General features: G+C 38.2%; 2 protein-coding genes across 11 annotated transcripts in view; both read right to left on the bottom strand.

The window, feature by feature from the left end:
* Window positions 1–10497: 10497 nt before the first annotated feature.
* LOC311062432 (uncharacterized protein) overlaps window positions 10498–23858 on the bottom strand; it is a 106480-nt gene continuing 93119 nt past the window's right edge. For 5 of the 10 annotated variants that reach the window (XM_084081471.1, XM_084081470.1, XM_084081472.1 and 2 more), the window contains 5 exons: window positions 14959–15024; window positions 14809–14880; window positions 14617–14688; window positions 13644–13721; window positions 10498–13018 (listed from right to left, as the gene is read on the bottom strand). In XM_084081471.1, the coding sequence (XP_083937597.1) occupies window positions 11736–13018; window positions 13644–13721; window positions 14617–14688; window positions 14809–14880; window positions 14959–15024 (1571 nt within the window). In that variant the 3' untranslated portion in view covers window positions 10498–11735. Of the gene's footprint in view, window positions 13019–13643; window positions 13722–14616; window positions 14689–14808; window positions 14881–14958; window positions 15025–15138; window positions 16657–23858 lie in introns of all 10 variants that reach the window. The other 5 variants (XM_084081459.1, XM_084081468.1, XM_084081467.1 and 2 more) reach the window with 3 other exon arrangements.
* LOC311061213 (peroxisomal ATPase PEX1-like) overlaps window positions 23119–23858 on the bottom strand; it is a gene marked incomplete at its 5' end in the record, with an annotated part of 30014 nt that continues 29274 nt past the window's right edge. The window contains one exon of the mRNA XM_084079767.1: window positions 23119–23323. The remainder of the gene's footprint in view (window positions 23324–23858) is intronic.

Below are 23858 nucleotides of genomic sequence, written 5' to 3'. Positions count from 1 at the left end.
ATCTGTAAATGATTATTAAATCATTTGTAACTGATGTTACATAATATATACAAGCTATTGGTAGCTTGTTCATGTTTAACATATGCTTTGTTAAACATTCCTAAAGTATCTATAAATCCTTAGTACATGTTATTATGTGCCCTATAGTAAAGTGAAGACAGTTCATCATTTACAACTGTCTGTTAATGTGTTTGTTCATGTTTAACATGCTTTGTAAAACATTCCTAAAATATCTATAAATCCTTTGTACATGTTATTATGTGCCCTACAGTAAAGTGAAGACAGTTCATCATTTATGACTGTCTGTTAATGTGGACTTTCTCCTTACCTGTTGCAAACTACCTGGCTTTCATGAATGCAGACACCAAACAATTACTAGAATTATCATTCATGTTAAGCAAATGATGCGTAAGACATTCGTAAAGAGTATGTAAACCATTTGCAGACGTTATCATGAGCCTGAGCCTAGTTGCTTCTTTTGGGCTTGTTTTCATAGACCTGTCCGCTTGTTTCTTTTGCAAAATCTGGCAACACACTGATTACCTGCATTACACCTGCAGTAGCCTACTAGGGAGGAAGTGAACAGTGATGCAGTTGCAGACTGAACAGAAATATGTCTAATTCATGTTTTATGTGTTTTAACTGTCTTGTTGCAGGTGATCGAGGTAACATAAAATGGCTAATCTTACACACATGAAGTAGCATTATGACTAGGGGGTATTTTGATGGTGGCTGTTTGTATCCACAATGTTTGTTTTGATGTGTAGGCTAGTAATGTCCTCCATGCTTAGCAGTTTAGCTTAGCAGCTAAAGCTAACTTGCACTGGGAGGTGGTGACTGCAGAGGCTCCAAGCTGCTACTCTGTGATTCTGTTGTGATTAATTTCTTTGTTTAAATGTCAGTGTGTGTGCTGTGGCCAAGAGTTGCTACATTTTATATCTTAATAAATTGTTGTATACTTGTATACTATATAACGTTACTTTTGCCACTTTTTGATGTCACATGTTTTACTAATCACTGTTAAACATGAAATAATAATGCATAGTCTTCACTTTACAACAAGGCCCATGATAACGTTAGCAAATGGTCAACACACTCTTTACGAATGTCTTACGAATCATATATTAAACATGAAAGATAATTCTTGTAATTGTTTGGCATCTGCATTCATGAAAGCCAGGTAGTTTGCAACAGGTAAGGAGAAAGTCACATTAACAGACAGTTGTAAATGATGAACTGTCTTCACTTTACTATAGGGCACATAATAACATGTACTAAGGATTTATAGATATTTTACTCTACTCAGAGTCATAAGTTTACAAAATGTACTAAAGTACAGTGAACGTCTGTGCGGTTTGTCTTCATCACTGAAAATAACGTACATGTAAACTGATATAAAACTGCTGTCATGTGCAGTTGGGGTGAAGAAACACAACCATTTCACTCCTAATAATACCTATTTGATTTGACATCCTGACTTGCTGCTGTAGCTGAGGCTTGAACCTGTTACCTGCGGCTCACTAGTCAGTGACTCTATCCATTCACCTACAGCTGTTTCCTTGGAATCTGTGGTTCTGAAACGTTTTGTTGTCAACCCCCCAAATTGACATGTATTTGGGCAGTGGACCCCAATGTGAAAAGATGTAGTGTCAGGGCCCCCCACGAAAAATTTATATTTATGCTGTAACACATTTTTTTAAAGTTATTTGTCTTGTTTGTTGTTCAAGTCAAAGCACCAGGAAGGCTGTACTTGTCAGCCATCTGTTAGCTCAATGGGTTGAGACGCAGTATTCATGATCCAGAGGCCATGAGTTCAAATCCCATTGATGTCTTTCCTATGATTCTTTCCTTTGCAGACTGGCTTCCAGAAGATCAACTGAAAACTACCAGGAAGGCTGTACTTGTCAGCCATCTGTTAGCTCAATGGGTTGAGACGCAGTATTCATGATCCAGAGGCCATGAGTTCAAATCCCATTGATGTCTTTCCTATGATTCTTTCCTTTGCAGACTGGCTTCCAGAAGATCAACTGAAAACTACCAGGAAGGCTGTACTTGTCAGCCATCTGTTAGCTCAATGGGTTGAGACGCAGTATTCATGATCCAGAGGCCATGAGTTCAAATCCCATTGATGTCTTTCCTATGATTCTTTCCTTTGCAGACTGGCTTCCAGAAGATCAACTGAAAACTACCAGGAAGGCTGTACTTGTCAGCCATCTGTTAGCTCAATGGGTTGAGACGCAGTATACATGATCCAGAGACCATGAGTTCAAATCCCACTGGTGTCTTTACTGTGATGCTTTCCTTTGCAGACTAACTTCTAGAAAAACAAGTTAAAACCACCAGGAAACCTGTAACTCTCAGCCAACAGCTTAGCTCAACTGGGAGAGCGTCTGTCCAATAACATGACTTGACTTGACTTGAGTGGGTTCGATTCCCACTCGAGTCAAGTGTCCCCGGTAACTTGGGGCAACGGATAAATTGACTGATATCCTTAGTGATGCTTCCCTTTGCAGACTAACTTCTAGAAAAACAAGTTAAAACCACCAGAAAACCTGTAACTCTCAGCCAACAGCATAGCTCAACTGGTAGAGCGTCTGTCCAATAACATGACTTGACTTGACTTGAGTGGGTTCGATTCCCACTCGAGTCAAGTGTCCCGGTAACTTGGGGCAACGGATAAATTGACTGATATCCTTAGTGATGATTCCCTTTTTTTTTTTTTTTTTTTCAAAAAAATCAGTCAATTTATCCGTTGCCCCAAGTTACCAGGGACACTTGACTCGAGTGGGAATCGAACCCACTCAAGTCAAGTCAAGTCAAGTCATGTTATTGGACAGACGCTCTACCAGTCGAGCTATGCTGTTGGCTGAGAGTTACAGGTTTCCTGGTGGTTTTAACTTGTTTTCTAGAAGTTAGTCTGCAAAGGGAAGCATCACTAAGGATATCAGTCAATTTATCCGTTGCCCCAAGTTACCAGGGACACTTGACTCGAGTGGGAATCGAACCCACTCAAGTCAAGTCAAGTCATGTTATTGGACAGACGCTCTACCAGTTGAGCTATGCTGTTGGCTGAGAGTTACAGGTTTTCTGGTGGTTTTAACTTGTTTTTATAGAAGTAAGTCTGCAAAGGGAAGCATCACTAAGGATATCAGTCAATTTATCCGTTGCCCCAAGTTACTGGGGACACTTGACTCGAGTGGGAATCGAACCCACTCAAGTCAAGTCAAGTCATGTTATTGGACAGACGCTCTACCAGTTGAGCTAAGCTGTTGGCTGAAAGTTACAGGTTTCCTGGTGGTTTTAACTTGTTTTTCTAGAAGTTAGTCTGCAAAGGAAAGCATCACAGTAAAGACACCAGTGGGATTTGAACTCATGGTCTCTGGATCATGTATACTGCGTCTCAACCCATTGAGCTAACAGATGGCTGACAAGTACAGCCTTCCTGGTAGTTTTCAGTTGATCTTCTGGAAGCCAGTCTGCAAAGGAAAGAATCATAGGAAAGACATCAATGGGATTTGAACTCATGGCCTCTGGATCATGAATACTGCGTCTCAACCCATTGAGCTAACAGATGGCTGACAAGTACAGCCTTCCTGGTAGTTTTCAGTTGATCTTCTGGAAGCCAGTCTGCAAAGGAAAGAATCATAGGAAAGACATCAATGGGATTTGAACTCATGGCCTCTGGATCATGAATACTGCGTCTCAACCCATTGAGCTAACAGATGGCTTACAAGTACAGCCTTCCTGGTAGTTTTCAGTTGATCTTCTGGAAGCCAGTCTGCAAAGGAAAGAATCATAGGAAAGACATCAATGGGATTTGAACTCATGGCCTCTGGATCATGTATACTGAGTCTCAACCCATTGAGCTAACAGTTGGATGACAAATATAGCCTTCCTGGTAGTTTTCAGTTGATCTTCTGAAAGCCAGTCTGCAAAGGAAAGAATCATAGGAAAGACATCAATGGGATTTGAACTCATGGCCTCTGGATCATGAATACTGCGTCTCAACCCATTGAGCTAACAGATGGCTGACAAGTACAGCCTTCCTGGTGCTTTGACTTGAACAACAAACAAGACAAATAACTTTAAAAAAATGTGTTACAGCATAAATATAAATCTTTTTCGTGGGGGGCCCTGACACTACATCTTTTCACATTGGGGTCCACTGCCCAAATACATGTCAATTTGGGGGGTTGACAACAAAACGTTTCAGAACCACAGATTCCAAGGAAACAGCTGTAGGTGAATGGATAGAGTCACTGACTAGTGAGCCGCAGGTAACAGGTTCAAGCCTCAGCTACAGCAGCAAGTCAGGATGTCAAATCAAATAGGTATTATTAGGAGTGAAATGGTTGTGTTTCTTCACCCCAACTGCACATGACAGCAGTTTTATATCAGTTTACATGTACGTTATTTTCAGTGATGAAGACAAACCGCACAGACGTTCACTGTACTTTAGTACATTTTGTAAACTTATGACTCTGAGTAGAGTAAAATATCTATAAATCCTTAGTACATGTTATTATGTGCCCTATAGTAAAGTGAAGACAGTTCATCATTTACAACTGTCTGTTAATGTGACTTTCTCCTTACCTGTTGCAAACTACCTGGCTTTCATGAATGCAGATGCCAAACAATTACTAGAATTATCTTTCATGTTTAATATATGATTCGTAAGACATTCGTAAAGAGTGTGTTGACCATTTGCTAACGTTATCATGGGCCTTGTTGTAAAGTGAAGACTATGCATTATTATTTCATGTTTAACAGTGATTAGTAAAACATGTGACATCAAAAAGTGGCAAAAGTAACGTTATATAGTATACAAGTATACAACAATTTATTAAGATATAAAATGTAGCAACTCTTGGCCACAGCACACACACTGACATTTAAACAAAGAAATTAATCACAACAGAATCACAGAGTAGCAGCTTGGAGCCTCTGCAGTCACCACCTCCCAGTGCAAGTTAGCTTTAGCTGCTAAGCTAAACTGCTAAGCATGGAGGACATTACTAGCCTACACATCAAAACAAACATTGTGGATACAAACAGCCACCATCAAAATACCCCCTAGTCATAATGCTACTTCATGTGTGTAAGATTAGCCATTTTATGTTACCTCGATCACCTGCAACAAGACAGTTAAAACACATAAAACATGAATTAGACATATTTCTGTCCAGTCTGCAACTGCATCACTGTTCACTTCCTCCCTAGTAGGCTACTGCAGGTGTAATGCAGGTAATCAGTGTGTTGCCAGATTTTGCAAAAGAAACAAGCGGACAGGTCTATGAAAACAAGCCCAAAAGAAGCAACTAGGCTCAGGCTCATGATAACGTCTGCAAATGGTTTACATACTCTTTACGAATGTCTTACGCATCATTTGCTTAACATGAATGATAATTCTAGTAATTGTTTGGTGTCTGCATTCATGAAAGCCAGGTAGTTTGCAACAGGTAAGGAGAAAGTCCACATTAACAGACAGTCATAAATGATGAACTGTCTTCACTTTACTGTAGGGCACATAATAACATGTACAAAGGATTTATAGATATTTTAGGAATGTTTTACAAAGCATGTTAAACATGAACAAACACATTAACAGACAGTTGTAAATGATGAACTGTCTTCACTTTACTATAGGGCACATAATAACATGTACTAAGGATTTATAGATACTTTAGGAATGTTTAACAAAGCATATGTTAAACATGAACAAGCTACCAATAGCTTGTATATATTATGTAACATCAGTTACAAATGATTTAATAATCATTTACAGATGTATTATACATGGCTTATTCATGAATAGTTACTAATACCTTTATAGATGATTTGTAACCGTAGTTATAAAGGTTTTAGTAATCATTTATGAATGTCAATAAACAGGTTGTTAATGATTTGTTACTAGTCTACAAACTGCTTATAAACGTTTATAAATGCTTTAGAATGGGTCGTTACAAATTATTTAATAATCTTTTACAGATGTATATAAATGGCTTATTCATGAATAGTTCACTACTTACTAATACTTTACAAATGATTTGTAACTGTAGTTATAAAGGTTTTAGTAATCATTTACAAATGTCAACAAACAGGTTGTTAATGATTTGTTAATAGTCTACAAACTACTTATAAGCGTTTATAAATGCTTTATAACGGGTCATTATTGTAAAGTGCTACCAAAGCGCTTTGGATAAAAGCACTATATAAATGTACCATTTATAACTTCTAAACCTAACCTCTAAATGTCTAATAATAATCCTAACCCCATCCTGAACCTTTTCCAAATGTTAAGCCTCCCAACTGTTTTTAAATCATAAAACAACGAGGACCAGGAAAATGGTTCTCACAATGTTCTCCAATCCTACTACTTGTGGCCATATTTGGTCCTCACAAGTATAGTAATCCAAACACACACACACAGACACACACACGCATACAAACACGCACGCACGCACGCACGCACGCACGCACGCACGCACGCAACACACACACACACACACACACACACACACACACACACACACACACACACACACACACACACACACACACACACACACACACACACACACACACACACACACACACACACACACACACACACACACACACACACACACACACTCTCTCTTCCTGTTATCAGAGAGATGGTGAAGCATCCCGCTGTGTCTGAATCCAAACAGTATGTCTTAAGTTTTCAACTACAGTTCCTCAAACAGTGCTGTATTATGACCACAGATCCTCTATGATTAACTGAATTAAGTTTTAGAAAATACCACTTCGCACTCATGGCATGCAGCATATCAATCAAAACAATGATCAATTATAGGCCGAGCTCCATACTTCGTTTTGAGGTATTCTAGTGACTCAGGGATAACAAATTACATAAATTCAACCACTTAAATGTAATGCATTTATTGCAACAACCAACCAAGAGTGTTGCAAACGGCTGAGTTTGTAACAAAATGAGGAAACTCACACAAACAAAGAACGTTTAAATTATTTTATTAAAACTAACTTAACCCCATATGGGTAACTGGTGAGCCTCAGGGCTCAATACTAGTGTATTTTCTGTTTTGTGTTATTATGAGGAAAGTTTTGACTGAAAATAGCCGATCGACAAGCTCACAACGTGTCGCAGTGAGCTTGTCGATCGGCTATTGTCTGCTAAAGCTATACCCACAATACGGATACTGGGGTGGATAACAGTGCTTAAAGGGCAAGACCACTTTGGTAGAGGTTTGGGTTGTGTAGTTACCTTGCCATGATGCATCTCCAAAGGTGGGCAAGAAATCTAAAATAATTGCTCCATTGATAATAAAAAAATATGCTCCTCATTGAATTAAATTGTAGGCTGAAACAGCTCTCAAAGCCACTCTTTTAGCACAAACGAACGCAAATAAAGTTGATTCAGACTATATAGAACATCACCAAACCCAGTACCGTTTGTTTTTTAAATAAAAATGCTAACATCCTGTTGATTTTGCTATTTTTATTAAAAAGAACTCGGACTGGATCCGCGGATCTGGATCTTCAAATAGTAAAATCAACAGGAAGTTGACATTTTTATTTAAAAAAAAAAACAGTACTGGGTTTGGTGATGTTCTATATTGACTGAATCAGCTTTGTTTGTGTTCGTTTACGTGCTAAAAGAGTGACTTTGAGAGACGTTTCACCGTACAATGTCAATGAGGAGCATATTTTGAATGATCAATTTCTATTCAATTATTATACAGCAATTATTTTAGATTTCTTGTTCACCTTCGGAGTTACATCATTACAAGGTAACGGCTGGAGTGCTCCCAGTGAGCTTCACGGTGAGAAAGAGAACAAGAATGAAGTCCAGCCACCTCTTTTATAGAGGACAATCCAGGTGGGCCAGATCTCCAATGATGACACACTCCGCCCTCCAATCATTCTGACACACATGACACATGGTTAGTAACCATGACAACCACACCAGTCACCCTGACAACTCCTCCAAGGAACAGGCCATATGGTGTAGTTGGCAGGGCTTTATTGAAGAAAAGGTGACATTAAAAACAAACAATTAGACAAATAATCAGACATTGATGATGATAATGAAGTGTAAGTCCAGAGCTCGATGAATGTTAGGGACCAAAAAAAAAGTCACTATAAAGTACTACCAATCAACTTTAAATTGCCTGAAACGTACTCCTAACAGGTTTTTGGGGGAACAATTTTGGCCTCCACACTTAGTGATTTTTTCGGATTTAACTTTGTTTCGGTAGTGACACAATGGTGTCACTACCGAAACGAAAAAAAAAAATTACTAAGTCCAGAGTTCGATGAATGTTAGGGACCCAAAAAAAAGTCAATACAAAGTACTACCAATCAACTTTAAATTGCCTGAAACGTACTCCTAACAGGTTTTTGGGGGAACAATTTTTTTTTCGTTTCGGTAGTGACACCATTGTGTCACTACCGAAACGGAAAAAAAATTACTAAGTCCAGAGCTCGATGAATGTTAGGGACCAAAAAAAAAGTCACTACCAATCAACTTTAAATTGCCTGAAACGTACTCCTAACAAGTTTTTGGGGGAACAATTTTTTTCCCGTTTCGGTAGTGACACTACCGAAACGGAAAATAAATTACTAAGTCCAGAGCTCGATGAATGTTAGGGACCAAAAAAAAAGTCACTACCAATCAACTTTAAATTGCCTGAAACGTACTCCTAACAGGTTTTTGGGGGAACAATTTTTTTTTCGTTTCGGTAGTGTCACTACCGAAACGGAAAAAAATTACTAAGTCCAGAGCTCGATGAATGTTAGGGACCAAAAAAAAAGTCACTAACAATCAACTTTAAATTGCCTGAAACGTACTCCTAACAGGTTTTTGGGGGAACAATTTTTTTTTCGTTTCGGTAGTGTCACTACCGAAACGGAAAAAAAATTACTCAGTCCAGAGCTCGATGAATGTTAGGGACCAAAAAAAAAGTCACTACCAATCAACTTTATATTGCCTGAAACGTACTCCTGACAGGTTTTTGGGGGATCAATTTTTTTTTCGTTTCGTAGTGACACCATTGTGTCACTACCGAAACGGAAAAGAAATTACTAAGTCCAGAGCTCGATGAATGTTAGGGACCAAAAAAAAAGTCACTACCAATCAACTTTAAATTGCCTGAAACGTACTCCTAACAGGTTTTTGGGGGAACAATTTTTTTTTCGTTTCGGTAGTGACACCATTGTGTCACTACCGAAACGGAAAATAAATTACTAAGTCCAGAGCTCGATGAATGTTAGGGACCAAAAAAAAAGCCACTACCAATGAGACATTTGTAGAATGGGCTTCAGGTCTTAATGGGTTAAGTGCTGGAAGGCAAGAAGGCAACAGCTTGTTACCAAGTCATCCATCAGGAAGCTGGTGAAATTCTCACAGAAAACTCCAAGGGTTCACTGGTGAAGACATCAGGTTCAAATTACTCTGTTATGTTTGTACTTTACCTTGTAAGGACCAGAACGGGGGTGAACCTTTCAAAAATATTCCAAGGGCTCTAGGCTCATATGAGCCTCATGCCATACATACATGGCTTATACAGTAGATTAAATTCTTAATAAATATTGGCTATTACAGTGTAAAGTATGCCGTTTAACATAAATAACGATTATTAATATGTTAAAGCTGCACTAGGTAACTTTCCTCTTCTATCCCGGATTTGAACCTGGTTTCCTGCGCAAGTGCTGATATTTTTTTTACCATTGAGCTAATAGAGCCTGCCTGCTTGCTCAGGGGATAAATTGAATCTTGACCATTTCAAAATTGGTGTCAGATCCTGTGTCTAGGTGAGACATGACCTTTGACACGATCTAAATGTCTCAATAAGAGCAGGGAGATCAATCAAAGTTATATTATCATACTCTACCATACAGATTGGACAAAGACATATGAAGATAATAGGGTTAATATAATTTGCACTGAAGTGACATAATGTAATTAAACATTAACTAGTGCAGTGTCTGTTCGGGGCACTCACTTTGGGTACTCAGCAATACACCCGTTAAGTGTGAAGTGAGCGTATAAACGATTGACATATATGAAGTAAGAATAATTAATTTAGTCCCCACTCCTTTGGGGTATCAAGTGTCTTGCCCAGGGAACACATGGTCCAGGGGTCGAACCTTCTTATACCCAGACAGCCTCTCCACCCACTCAGCTATGGCCACACAGTCATACATTTATACATTAATACAATGGTTCCCAAACCTTTTCTGATCCAGAAAAGGTTGTGAACCGCTGTTACAGGAGGTACAGTAAGCAGCCTCAGGCATCAATCACATCCAACATTTAGCCAAGGTTGTTGTAATTACATAGATTAAATGTACTGTCATCACCAACTAATATATGAATGGATATACTGTACATCTATCACCAATTCATATACAGTATCAATGTATATATGTACAGACTATCAACAGTGAATATGAACATGAATATTATGTACAGTATCCACATGCCTTCTGGGTAATATATGTACAGTCTATTAAAAAAAGCAATGCATATATGACTTAACATAAAGTAACACTAGTTAGGAAAGAGGGTTAATATAAAAGATGAAGTTTAATCATAATCATCACCATAACATGAATTAGAAAAAACTGCAAAAACTATTTACAAGCAATATTTACAGACTGTTTGTTTAAACTTTTTTTAATTTTTTTTTTTTTTTAATTTACCCTGGGTAGTAGCTGAGCACAAGTGCTCATTTTCAGCAACGCCCTGCACATAAAAACACACAGACAGACAGACAGACAGACACATTAAAACCTGGGAGCTGACTAGTACAACCACAGTCTTATACTGTTGGCCACTACGCAGCTCCACTGGAGCAGTTGGTGTTCAGTGCCTTGCTCAAGGGCACTTCAGCGGTGTTGGGGAAGTGGTGAACATTCACTTCACCACCCAGATTTTTCCTGCCGGTCCGGGGATTCGAACCGGCAACCTTCCGGCAACGAGGGCGCTCCTCTAAGCTTTAGGCCACTATACCCTCTATAAAGTTAACTACCGGGATTAAGACCACTATAATAAAAGGTGTATGTCTTGTAAGATATTACATGTACTTAAAGGACGACTTCACCCGTTTTCAACCTATCTTCATATAATAGATCCTCACTAATGCTCCTCATAAAATTGTGTCATTTTTTTGTGTCTGTGGGCACTTAAGAAACCCGTCTACCAGTGACATAATTGTTAGGATTTGTTTAATTATCAACACGAGAACAATGGCTTCCATTATAGCATGCTAACTTTCCAGGAATAGAAAGCCTGTAGTTTCTATTACCTTGGATTCCCCATTGATGATATCACTGGTAGGCGGGTTTCTGAACTGTCCACAGCCCTCCTCTGACACACAGACTGAGTAAACAAAAATGGTGCCATATTATAATGAGCATTAGTGAGGACCAATTATATAAAGATTGAAAATGGGTGAAGTCGTCCTTTAAGATTAAATAGTCAAGTTACCAAGTAGATATCGTATCTACTCATACCACCACAATTCATTTCCAAATTGGTAAGCTAACAATGGCTCTCAATGTCTGTTACCATGACAGTAGGAGGACCGTCATTGTTTTGTTAAGAGACAATACAGTTTCATATTTAAAAAAAGATTGTTGCTCTTCCAAACCGACATAGGCTGACTGTTCTGTACAGCAGATAAAAATAAAATCTCCTGAACCCCGCTTCTGCTCTCCTTTCTTCCCCCTCACAAGTACTCCCCTTCACTTCCTGATGGCAGTTTTCCCAGTAACTTCAGGCGTTTGTCCAGTGAGTCTTGATACAACTCGTCCAGCACTAAATAACGGCTGTGGCTCTCCTTTAATGTTTGTCTCAGTGTTGTCATCTCTCTGTTCTTCTCCCCCAGCTGTCTGTTAAACTCTCTCTGCATCTTTGTGTTTGAGATCATGATGTTCCTCTGGATCTCAGGCAGGAGAACCTTCATCAGGTTTCTCTCTGCTTCCACTCTGGCCTCTGCTTCGTAGGTCTCTCTCATCTCCTCTATGTCCTGTGTGTGTCTCTCTTCCCTCTCTCTCCTCTCATTCTCTCTCTTTGCTCTAAACCTATCAAGCTTTCCCTCCATCTCCTCTCTTCTCTCAGACTCCCTTCTCAGCTCTCCTTCCAGCTCTCTTTTCTTCTCTTCATCCCTCTCCTCCTTCATTTGTCTCTCTAGTTCACTCGTTCGATGGTCGATCTTCCTGATGTCTCCCTCATGCTCTTGGATGGATCCCTCTATCTTCCTCAGAGAGTCCTTAAGCTCCTTCTCAAACCTCTCCCTCATCTCCTGCTCCTCCATGTGTCTCCTCTCCTCCAAGTCTCTCTGAATCTTTCTCTCCATCTCTCTGACCTGGGCCTCTGCCTCCTGGTAGGTCTGAGTGTTGTAGAAGCTCTCTGTGTTTCGTGCCACCATGCTCTCCATCTTCTCCAGCAGCTGTGAAACCTGACCAGCATTGCTGCTGTCTGTAATGTTGAGGACGTGGCATCTGTTCCCACATTTATCTACAAGCTGCTGATGTTCCTGACTGCCTGCTTGGAGAAACTTCTCAACATTCTGCTTCTTCACACTGTCAGTGTGGATAATGATGACAATGCTGTGTTCCCAGCAGCTCTCTCCAAACGCCTCCTGCATCTTCTCCATCATCCCTCTCACCTCTCCTTCAGAGGACTCTGCTGGTATGACCAGGAGGAAGGCATGGGGACCCGGGGCAGACAGACGTACACACAGCCCCACATCCTGCCTTGTGTCCTCCAGTGAGCGTCCAGAGAAGTCTGGAGCGTCCACCAGCACCAACCGTCTCCCACAGACGTCACCCTCTCTCCTCCTACTCCTCTGGCTCAGTTCAGAGGAGCTGGCCTCAGCACCAAACACCTCCCTGCCCAGGATGGTGTTTCCTACTGCGTTCCTCACAGCTACAGTCCTCCCCAGTAGCACCAGTCTCAGCTCAGACACAGAGGGAGACACTGGTGAGTCAACAATGTTGTCTGCTGCCACTGAAACACAACACAATGGAAGAATAGAGTGAAAATGTCACATCATAAGCGTTGTTCAGAGACTATGTGCATAGTGTTAAAGATTCAATTGCTGTCCTGGTTCTGGTCATCTTCAGACATGTTTGATAACCCTTACCCGGCCTTAATTTTGTAATACTATAAATGAATCAATCAAGTAATTAGTAAAGAAGCGGTTGGTGACATTTCTTGTCAGAGGAAACACATGGTAATCTACACCACCAGACCAACAGTGGGGGACTTGGCAGCAACAGGGAACACAATGCAGATTTGAGAATTGGTAATTACAACATTGGAAGAGAAAATGTGAACAAATAGCAAGAGAAAAAGACTGTAGACATATTCCACTGTCTCTCAACCCATTTAGGGTGGGAACACCTATACCTTTCAAGACGGGAACCCTTTTTGGGGTTCTTGTTGCTATGTACAGTATATAGCATCATACATTTTGTGTAATTCTTGAACAAATATTTGAAATTTTCTAGAAAGCTTAGGTGGTGTTTATGATGGTTAGCTTAATGTTGGTTATATATTTTTCTTTATTCACTATGTTTAAACCTTGTGCACTAATTTCACCTAAACGTTTGTGAAAGCAGCATAGACTCACTATCTGGAGCTCGAGCCTTACTGCGTCTCCTCTTCCTCACTGGTAGAGAGGAGTCTTCATCTGTGGTCTCTCCACCCACTGCAACACAACACAGACACCAATCAAACAGTCCAGGTGGATTAAATACCAAGGAGAGTGAAAGAGCTTTAGCCATGTTCTATAGCTACACAATCTGCACATATATATGCTCTAATCTGTGATGTCATGATGAGATGCTATGGTGTGGTTCTGACATCAAATAGAAAGACTTGCACTGTTTGACCATTCACAATTACCTTCTTTTCTTTTGTGTTACTCTTTACTGGTAATGTTCATGTGTTTTTACACCCTTGACAGTCTTAAGGTCTGACTATACTTCTATAAGGTCTGACTACACTTCTACACTGACTACACTTGAGATTATACTACAATTTGGTGAGAAGATGTTTACTGTAGTTTTACTCTAGGCCTATCTTGTGTCAGTTATTTCTGTGCATTCCTGTTATACTCTGACGGCCAGAAATTCAAATACATTTCCTCAAAAAAGCTTTGAGAAGTATTTTTTATTAACCGTTTTTATTCTGCTCGGGTGTATTAGATATTACAAACCTGGCAACGAACATCACGTCGATTTCAAGTCCTTTATCGTCACATAATATAATACAGCAGGTATAGTGATGAATATCCTTTCATTATCTCCTCAAACAGAGCGTCTATTTTTCTTTTCTAACACATTAGCAGTCAGTGGGCTTGTTCGCATATAAAGTACACACAATCACACAATCTGAGATGCACAGACATGAGCTGGTGATGACATTTACATCATTATGTAGATTTCCTATTTCTTGTCAATAGAACAAGTAGAAGCATAGAAAGTTAAGAGTTTCATTTATAACACATTTTAAAGGCAGGATATGAAACTGAATGCATGACCAGAATGAATAGTGTAACATAATGAAGTTCAACAGAGATGGAAAGAGTAACATGGACTCACAGTTTGGAGGAAGATATCCCATACTGCGTGTCCTCCTCAGTGGAAGAGTGGAGTCTGTGTTCTCTCCATCCTCTGCAACACAACATAAATAGTCAATGTATTGGCAATAGTAAGAAAAAAAGAAAGGGGCTACTGGGCTATTAAATGACACTGGATGTAGTTTACAGTACATTTGCACTTTTGATTACTAACTTTGTGGAGGAATGTTGATGCTCCATCTCCTGATTGGTAGCTTGGGGCCTGCTGTAGAGGTAAACCCACTCTCTATAAGACAAGACAACTATTTATCAACTTACTAATGTTGACGACACACATAAAGGAAATATATTTCAGATTACTGACCAGTCTTTTTGTCTGACTCAGTCCTCAGTTTCTCTAATTCAGTCTTCAGATCACAGATCTGCTGAGCTGCAATGACAGGTTGAAGATATACTTCTTATATTGTATATGATTCATTATTTAATGAACCACTGATAAAAATAATCAGGAGAGATGAATTTGTTTTAAAAATCCAATCCTCACTAAGCTGTTTGTTTTCAGTGATGACATCATCCCATTCCTTTTTCATCGTCTTCAGCTCTTCATCTTTCTGATTCAGTTGCTGGTCTCTTTCTACCAGTAGTTTACTACTTGTTTTCTGTTGAATGTCTGTTTCTGTTAGTAGTTTATTACTTCTATCCAATTCTTGGACTTTTTCTGTCTGTAGTTTATCCAATTCTTGGACTTTTTCGGTCAGTAATGTATTACTTTTCTTCAGTTCTTTGTCTTCTTCTGACAGTCGTTTATTACTTCTATCCAATTCTTGGACATTTTGTGTCAGTAATGTATTACTTTCCTTCAGTTTTTTGTCTTCTTCTGTTAGTAGTTTATTACTTCTATCCAATTCTTGGACAGTTTGTGTCAGTAATGTATTACTTTTCTTCAGTTTTTTGTCTTCTTCTGTTAGTAGTTTATTACTTCTATCCAATTCTTGGACAGTTTGTGTCAGTAATGTATTACTTTCCTTCAGTTTTTTGTCTTCTTCTGTTAGTAGTTTATTACTTCTATCCAATTCTTGGACAGTTTGTGTCAGTAATGTATTACTTTCCTTCAGTTCTTTGTCTTCTTCTGACAGTAGTTTATTACTTCTATCCAATTCTTGGACAGTTTGTGTCAGTAATGTATTACTTTTCTTTAGTTCTTTGTCTTCTTCTGACAGTAGTTTATTACTTCTATCCAATTCTTGGACAGTTTGTGTCAGTAATTTATTACTTTCCTTCAGTTGTTTGTCTTCTTCTGTTAGTAGTTTATTACTTCTATCCAATTCTTGGACAGTTTGTGTCAGTAATGTATTACTTTTCTTCAGTTCTTTGTCTTCTTCTGACAGTAGTTTATTACTTCTATCCAATTCTTGGACATTTTGTGTCAGTAATGTATTACTTTCCTTCAGTTTTTTGTCTTCTTCTGTTAGTAGTTTATTACTTCTATCCAATTCTTGGACAGTTTGTGTCAGTAATGTATTACTTTTCTTCAGTTCTTTGTCTTCTTCTGACAGTAGTTTATTACTTCTATCCAATTCTTGGACATTTTGTGTCAGTAATGTATTACTTTTCTTCAGTTCTTTGTCTTCTTCTGACAGTAGTTTATTACTTCTATCCAATTCTTGGACAGTTTGTGTCAGTAATGTATTACTTTTCTTCAGTTCTTTGTCTTCTTCTGACAGTAGTTTATTACTTCTATCCAATTCTTGGACAGTTTGTGTCAGTAATGTATTACTTTTCTTCAGTTCTTTGTCTTCTTCTGACAGTAGTTTATTACTTCTATCCAATTCTTGGACATTTTGTGTCAGTAATGTATTACTTTTCTTCAGTTTTTTGTCTTCTTCTGTTAGTAGTTTATTACTTCTATCCAATTCTTGGACATTTTGTGTCAGTAATGTATTATTTTTCTTCAGTTCTTGGTATTTCTGGCAGGTCAGTAGGAACTTCTGATCGTGGGTCATATGCAGGAACAGTTGTCTCTGATCCTGGGTCATATCCTCGGCCAAATCCAGTTGTGTCGCTTTTGTAGAACATAAAGAACACACATAAGTTTAAAGGAACCACAGACATCTTCAATGTGTGTGTGTGTGTGTGTGTGTGTGTGTGTGTGTGTGTGTGTGTGTGTGTGTGTGTGTGTGTGTGTGTGTGTGTGTGTGTGTGTGTGTGTGTGTGTGTGTGTGTGTGTGTGTGTGTGTGTGTGTGTGTGTGTGTGTGTGTGTGCTTGTATAACTCAACTTGTGAGGGCCAAACATCCCCACAAGTATAATATGATTTGAGTTATAGACATTGTGAGGACCATTTTCCAGGAGAAAATAAAATGGTTGTTTTATGGTCATAAAATATTTTTTAGAGTAGGCATACAATTAGGAAAAGATTATAGGTTTTGTTTAAGGTTAGGATTAGACATTTAGAGGTTAAGTTTAGGGGTTTAAGATTTAAATGTAATCGCACGCCGGTGTCGTGCACTGAAAATCACCAATGTACAAGCTCACTAAGTGTCACAGCACAACACGTTGTGAGCTTGAAGATTTGATATTTTCGGCTTTGCGGTTAAACATGATTGTGTAAAATCACTGTCCTAAAACCTTTATTGTCCTCACAAGTATAGCAATACAAACGTGTGTGTGTGTGTGTGTGTGTGTGTGTGTGTGTGTGTGTGTGTGTGTGTGTGTGTGTGTGTGTGTGTGTGTATAATTGTTTCATTGATAAATGTACAGTATAATAAAGTTGAATGTATAGTTTTCGTTAAGTCTATTGTTATCCTACTTACCAAACACATGAGCTGAATCCTTTCTTCTATTCTTCTGCTCTGCTGTCTCCTTGCTGAGATAAGCTTCAGCTACAGCTTTAGCTCGAACTACATAAAGAGAGTTAAACTGTGTTTTAATAACAACTATTCATCATGTTATACTGACTGGATAATAAATACATTTAACATTAAATCAACTTCAGTCTTGAATACATGTACATGAAGAAAAACAGGCGTGCAAGAATCTGAACACATCAGATAAAAACAGACGTTGTATACCTATTGTAAATATTATTATATTATAGTATTATATACATTACTATTATGTAAATATAAGCTGAATTACTGATTTGTGTGCATAATTATGTCACTCTCCTCCCATGGGTCCTGGGCTGAGACTTCAACATAACTCAACTAAATAAATAAATACAGAAGTGCCATAATGTTAATTTACATCTAATTATAGGATGGGGAATGACTGATTTAAGCAGTCATACCTGCCTGAGTCTAATTGTACTCAGAGCTATAGGTGTAACTAAGGATAAATCAGTCATCTCCACAAACATTCAGAGAGAGACACTGTCCAGACAGAAGTTATCATCTGCTCTCCACTGTAACAGATGTTTCGTTTCCTTGTGGCTTTGTACCACAGTACAGTCAACACTAAAGACACAGCCAGCAGCATGTATCTCCGCGAAGGTATTCAAAATATACGAAGGGGTCCTTGGGGCCAAAAAGCACTGTTTATTCACACTGGGTGAGTTGTTGAGATTATTTTTTTCTTGCACAGACTTTCATTTTCTGTTAGATAACAACCGACTTCATAGAAGACTGTTGTGATATCTGATCATGCCTGTGACCTTTGAACTCTCTCTTGCAGGACAATTTAACCAATCCAGATCCCATTGGCCTTTTGAAACACTCCTACTCTAAGACGATGACTTTGTCAACTTTGTATCAGGTCAGATACATTTCTTCATAACACTAATGTCACACCAGGTGTTTCAGCCTATGAGAGATGTTTACATATTCTATTAGAGGACAAATTATATCATACTATAGTTTCTGAAGCAACGCATGAAATGCACTGCTCTTATTACAAGGCTAAATAATGAATTCCCTCCAGATATCTCTTAATTCTGAAGGTTATTTGATACACTGGTTGGTATAACAATCAGAATCTATGTTATTAAAATGCAATCATACTCTATCTGAGTCAGTTATTCAGCTCGTGCCAAATTGTCAGGACCAGAGAAGGGTGCATATCTGGTACAGTGGTGAGATGGATTGGATTATGCTGAATATTGTCTATGGGTGTGTTGCAGGTGGATTCAATCATGGTCAATCAAATGATCACTTTGTATTACAGTGCATTGTGCATTTACACAGTGTTATGGAAGAAGAGGCCTAGACATTTCTCCCAAGAGCAAACTGATATAACATAAAATTAGTTTGGGGTTAGTGATGTCTGGCGATGAGCCAAAGAGAAACTGTCAGTTTGTGTAATAATCTATCTAGTTGACTAATCAGTAAAACTTTTATGAAGGAGAAACCTATATGGATATATGCCTTCAATATTCTGTGTGAGTCATGATGATGCAGTTTTGTTGGACAAATCTTTGACCTTGTTGACACCACAATTGCTGGATGCTGCTGATTTGTAAACCACACCCCCTGCTGCACCTCTCCTCCCACACAGTGTACAGTGATTGAATGCCCAAAACACCAAATACAGGCAGTGGTTAAGAACTCAGAGCCACTGCAAAATGGGGAATGGTCAATTCATCTGAAGTCAGTGCAACTGTTCACAGTGCTCGTGCTCCAAAATAAAGCCCTTAAACCCACCCTTACTCCATTGGAGTCATTTTTTTCTGCATGAGCCTCTCTTCTTCTAACTTTGAATTCTTTCATACCCATTTCTTCAAAATCCACACTCTCTGTGGTTCCTGTTGTTCAGGCCACACACACACACACACACACACACACACACACACACACACACACACACACACACACACACACACACACACACACACACACACACACACTCACACACACACACACACACACACACACACACACACACACACACACGTTTCCACTGAGTAGCCACAGTATTTATTGCATCACTCATGCCACTATTCTCTGCCTGCTGATCAGACCAGTTCAACTCTAGTCTAGCTCGCTTCAACCTGTTATTCGGAACCTGTAATTCTGCCTGTTTATGACCTCTGCCTGTATCTGGATTTTACCCTTATGCGACACGTTGTGAGCTTGTCGATCAACTATTTTCTGTGAAAGCCTTCCCCACGATAAGGATGCTGAGGTTTAAGTGGTTAAATAACCTAGACATGACATAGAAGTATTAAATAAATGAATCTGCTATCTTATAATTGTGTATGATAATCTGTCAATAATATAAATCAGCTTGGCTGTTAACTTAAATGACACTATTTTGTACTGTTTGGACCAGGACCGGACCCACAGACCACGGCTAGCCTTACCCCTCTTGGACCAGGCACCATGCAGACTGCCCCCTCAGAACTCTGACCCACGCTCCCCCTTTGACTATGTCTCTGTCTGGTCCCTTTGCCCCCGGTTGCTTCTCCCCCCCAGCCTTTGTTCAATAAAACCCGTAAACCTGTTTAAATAAATAATAATGTGAAAAGGTCTTGTAGGTTTTGTATTTAAACTAAAAACATTAGTAGGCTACAAGAGGTGATTTGGGAATCTCATGACCTTAAATGTTTTAGACCTGAAACAATATAAGATACAATGGCTGTTTAGAAAATAATATATTTTGTACATAAAGATGACAGATTATTATTATTAATTTAATTGTTTAAACTACTTAAACTCTATGGTTGGTTAAAACTGCAAACATTAGTACAAGAGGTGATTTGGGAAGCTCATGACCTTAATAACAACTTATATTTGTATTCATATGCAAATTACAACATCCTTGTATTAAAATGTTAGACTTGAAACATCAAGCAATGTAAAATACAATGGACATTCACTGTGCAGACTTATTAGATCCATTTAAAATAATTTGTATTCTATTATCGTGAGAACTTATTAATATGAAAACACATCAGAGAACATGAAGTAGAATATGTTTGATACTCACCCCAATCTTCATATTCATGATGCATAAAAAAAAAAACACATTTGTTTAGAAAACTGATATTTTATACATAAAGATGACAGAGTGTTTTCTTATAAGTTGTTAAATAACCTGGAATAAGAAATGTAATTAGTAAATAAATGAGTCTGTGAGTTTGTACATCAGCTATTTTTAATGAAGATATTTGGTATAGAGGGGAAAAGTGATCCAAGTACAGAGTTAACTAAGGTCTGTTTCACTAAGTATAGAGGGTTTAATTGGTTAAGACTCCTTCAGTTTGTATTCTGCTGATGATAAGATGACAGATTATTATTATTATTATTTCCATTGTTTAACTATTTTAACCCTATATGGTTGACCGGGGTCTCTCAGGGCTCTATACTAGTGTCTTTTCTGTTTTCTGAGGGGAAAGCTTTCGCTGAAAATAGCTGATCGACAAGCTATCTCAATCTGCTATCTCATAATTGTGTATGATATTCTGTCAATAATATGAATCAGTTTGGCTGTTAACTTAAATGACACTATTTTGTACTGCAGTGGTTCTCAACCTGTGGGTCAGGACCCCCAGGTGGGTCCCCATATTATTTTGGGGGTTCCCCAGATGATTAGCTTAATGTGCAACATTGTCTTCTCACTCAACAGTAAACAAACCAACATACAGTATAAGAGTATACAGGGTATCTTCACATTTCTAAAGTGACAATTTAAGGACTTTTAAGACCTTTTTAATACCTCTAAAATGAAAAGGGAAAAAAAGAACATTAGGCTACTGTGTGAAAAGTAATCAACAAACTATTCTATTAAACATAAAGGCCAAATGGTCAAATATTACCAAAGAACGATGCAAACATTGTAGAAATAGCCGATCTACATGCTCACAACGCAAGGCATTGTGAGCTTGTAGATCAGCTATTTTCACAATATTTACCTGTGGAACCGAGTCAATTAAAATTGAATGCCTCAACTCCCACAATTCCAAGAGCTTGTCAGGGTGGGGGGTCCCCAATTCAAATATGATTATTTGGGGGGTCCCCAATTCAAATATGATTATTTGAGGGGTCCCCAGTTCAAATATGATTATTTTGGGGGGTCCCCAGCTCAAATATGATTATTTTGGGGGGGTCCCCAGCTCAAATATGACTATTTTGTGGGGTCTTGACCTGAAAAGGTTGAGAACCACTGTTGTACAGTAGATGGTATGCAGTAAGGTCTGCTACTGTTTCTGTTCATCTTTAGATAGTGTTTATCTGTAACATTTACAAACAGGTCAACTCTTCAACACATTAACACATAGACACAACATGTAGATCAAATATGTGAAGTGATTAAATGTCAGCTTAACCACTTGAACCCCAGCATCCCTATTCTGAGGGGAAAGTTTGTGAAAAAGAGCTGATCTACAAGCTCACAACGCATCACGATGCGTTGTGAGCTTGTAGATCAGCTATTTTTGCAAAGAGATGAGTGTAGGCTGGGGGAAAAGGGCATACCTAGTTTAGAGGGTTTAAAATATCAATAAAGTAATTGTTTTCTACGGTATGTATAGTAAAACCATCCTCTGTCAAGATGATAAAAAGTCTTCTGATTGTGAGATCATTATTGTTAACGTTTTGATTTTTACACTCATCTTTTAATTATTATCATTACAAACTAATAAAATAACCTTTGTTGTAAGTGATCTACTTGTAGATCAGCTATTTTCACAATATTTATCTAATGAACTACTAATAGACTTTTAGATCCATTCAATTTGTGTTCTATTTCTGTGAGAACGTGATATTAATCTGAAAACACATCAGAGAACATGAAGTAGAATAATGTTTGATACTCACCAGTCACTTCATATTCATAATGCATGAAAAGAAAAAGAAAAACACATTTGTTTAGAAAACTGATATTTTATACGCAAAGATGACCGAGTGTTTTCTTATAAATCATTAAATAACCTGTAATAATAAATTAAATTATTAAATAAATTAATCGGTGAGGTTGTACATCGACTATTTTCAATGAAAATATTTGGTATAGAGGAGAAAAGTGGTCCAAGTACAGAGTTAACTCAGGTCTGTTTCACTAAGTATAGAGGGTTTCATTGGTTAAGACTCCTTCAGTTTGTATTCTGCTATGGTGAAAACTTGATGTCAATCTGAAAACATATTGGAGGCCATGAAGTAGAATTGATTTAATACTCACATCGCGCTAATTCACGTTCACATTCATCATTCATGAAAAGAGAAAACACATGGTTGGAATGGTTAGAAAACTGACACTTCACAAACAGAAAGATTACTAATAATTAGCAAATTGTTAAGGAACCTGAAATATGGAATGCAATAATAGAATGGGTTAAATTAATCGACTATCTCAATTATTTTACAAAGTAATATCTTGCTTCATTAATCATAATGATTCAGCATTCTAATTACAACATTCTAATTTCATTTGTGAAGTGACTACATGTCAGCTTAGAGATACCATTCTACACTATAGTATATATTAAGAGTGAAACATTTTCATCTGTTATGATAGATTGGTTTATAGTAAATTGATCAGTTTCATACAAAAAATTAAAGTGTTCAGTACTTGAATAAATCTATTGTCTGATGTCAAGAGTTTTTGCTATTCATGTCAACTGTTTCTGCAGTCCATGCCATTTATTATTAACCAGCCTTGTGGGCACCAACTTGTCATATTTTTAATGTTTGCACAAAACGTTCACCTCCACACTACTCAGGAATCAAGTTTATCCTCCAAAATAATCTTCTGATTCATTCATTTAATCTTCCTCAGTATGCCATCATTTATAGACCCCTTAACAGACGACGTCACACTGATAAGAACCAGTATGCGTGCAACCAGTATGCGCTAAATGAAACCCATTCTATCAGGTCTCGCCAGGGACATGCCACACTAGCCAACACACAAGAGGGGGTTGGGGTGTGCTGAAACTAGCGCACCCCGAAACAACAGGTTGGAAATTGATTGCGTGAAACAATCACCTGCGCATCCAGTCTCAATGTTAGTAAACAATTAATTGGTCTATATCTGGTATTAACATGCATTCTTGTTTTTGTATATGTTAACCCTTTAAGACCGGGAAAGCATCTCTGTCATTTTAAGATTGTTTTGGCTATTCAAAAATAGCAGATATACAAGCTCATAGCGTGGCACCGAGTCCTGCGCTATGAGCTTGTAGATCTACTATTTAAAAAAAAACTTGTGAACATTTGTGCAAATCCTTGAATATGTATTTTTCTTTAAGCAAACATTTTTAACTCTGTTACAACTTCTGGGGGTCCCTGGGACAAAATATTTTGAGATGGGGGTCCACAGCCAAATACATTCT

This window comes from Gymnoscopelus microlampas (assembly GCF_963454915.1).
Source record: "Gymnoscopelus microlampas genome assembly, chromosome: 15".
In the NCBI taxonomy this organism is placed as follows: Eukaryota; Metazoa; Chordata; class Actinopteri; order Myctophiformes; family Myctophidae; genus Gymnoscopelus; species Gymnoscopelus microlampas.
The sequence above is the reverse complement of the archived record's forward strand: the minus strand, read 5'-3'. Positions and strand labels throughout refer to the sequence as shown.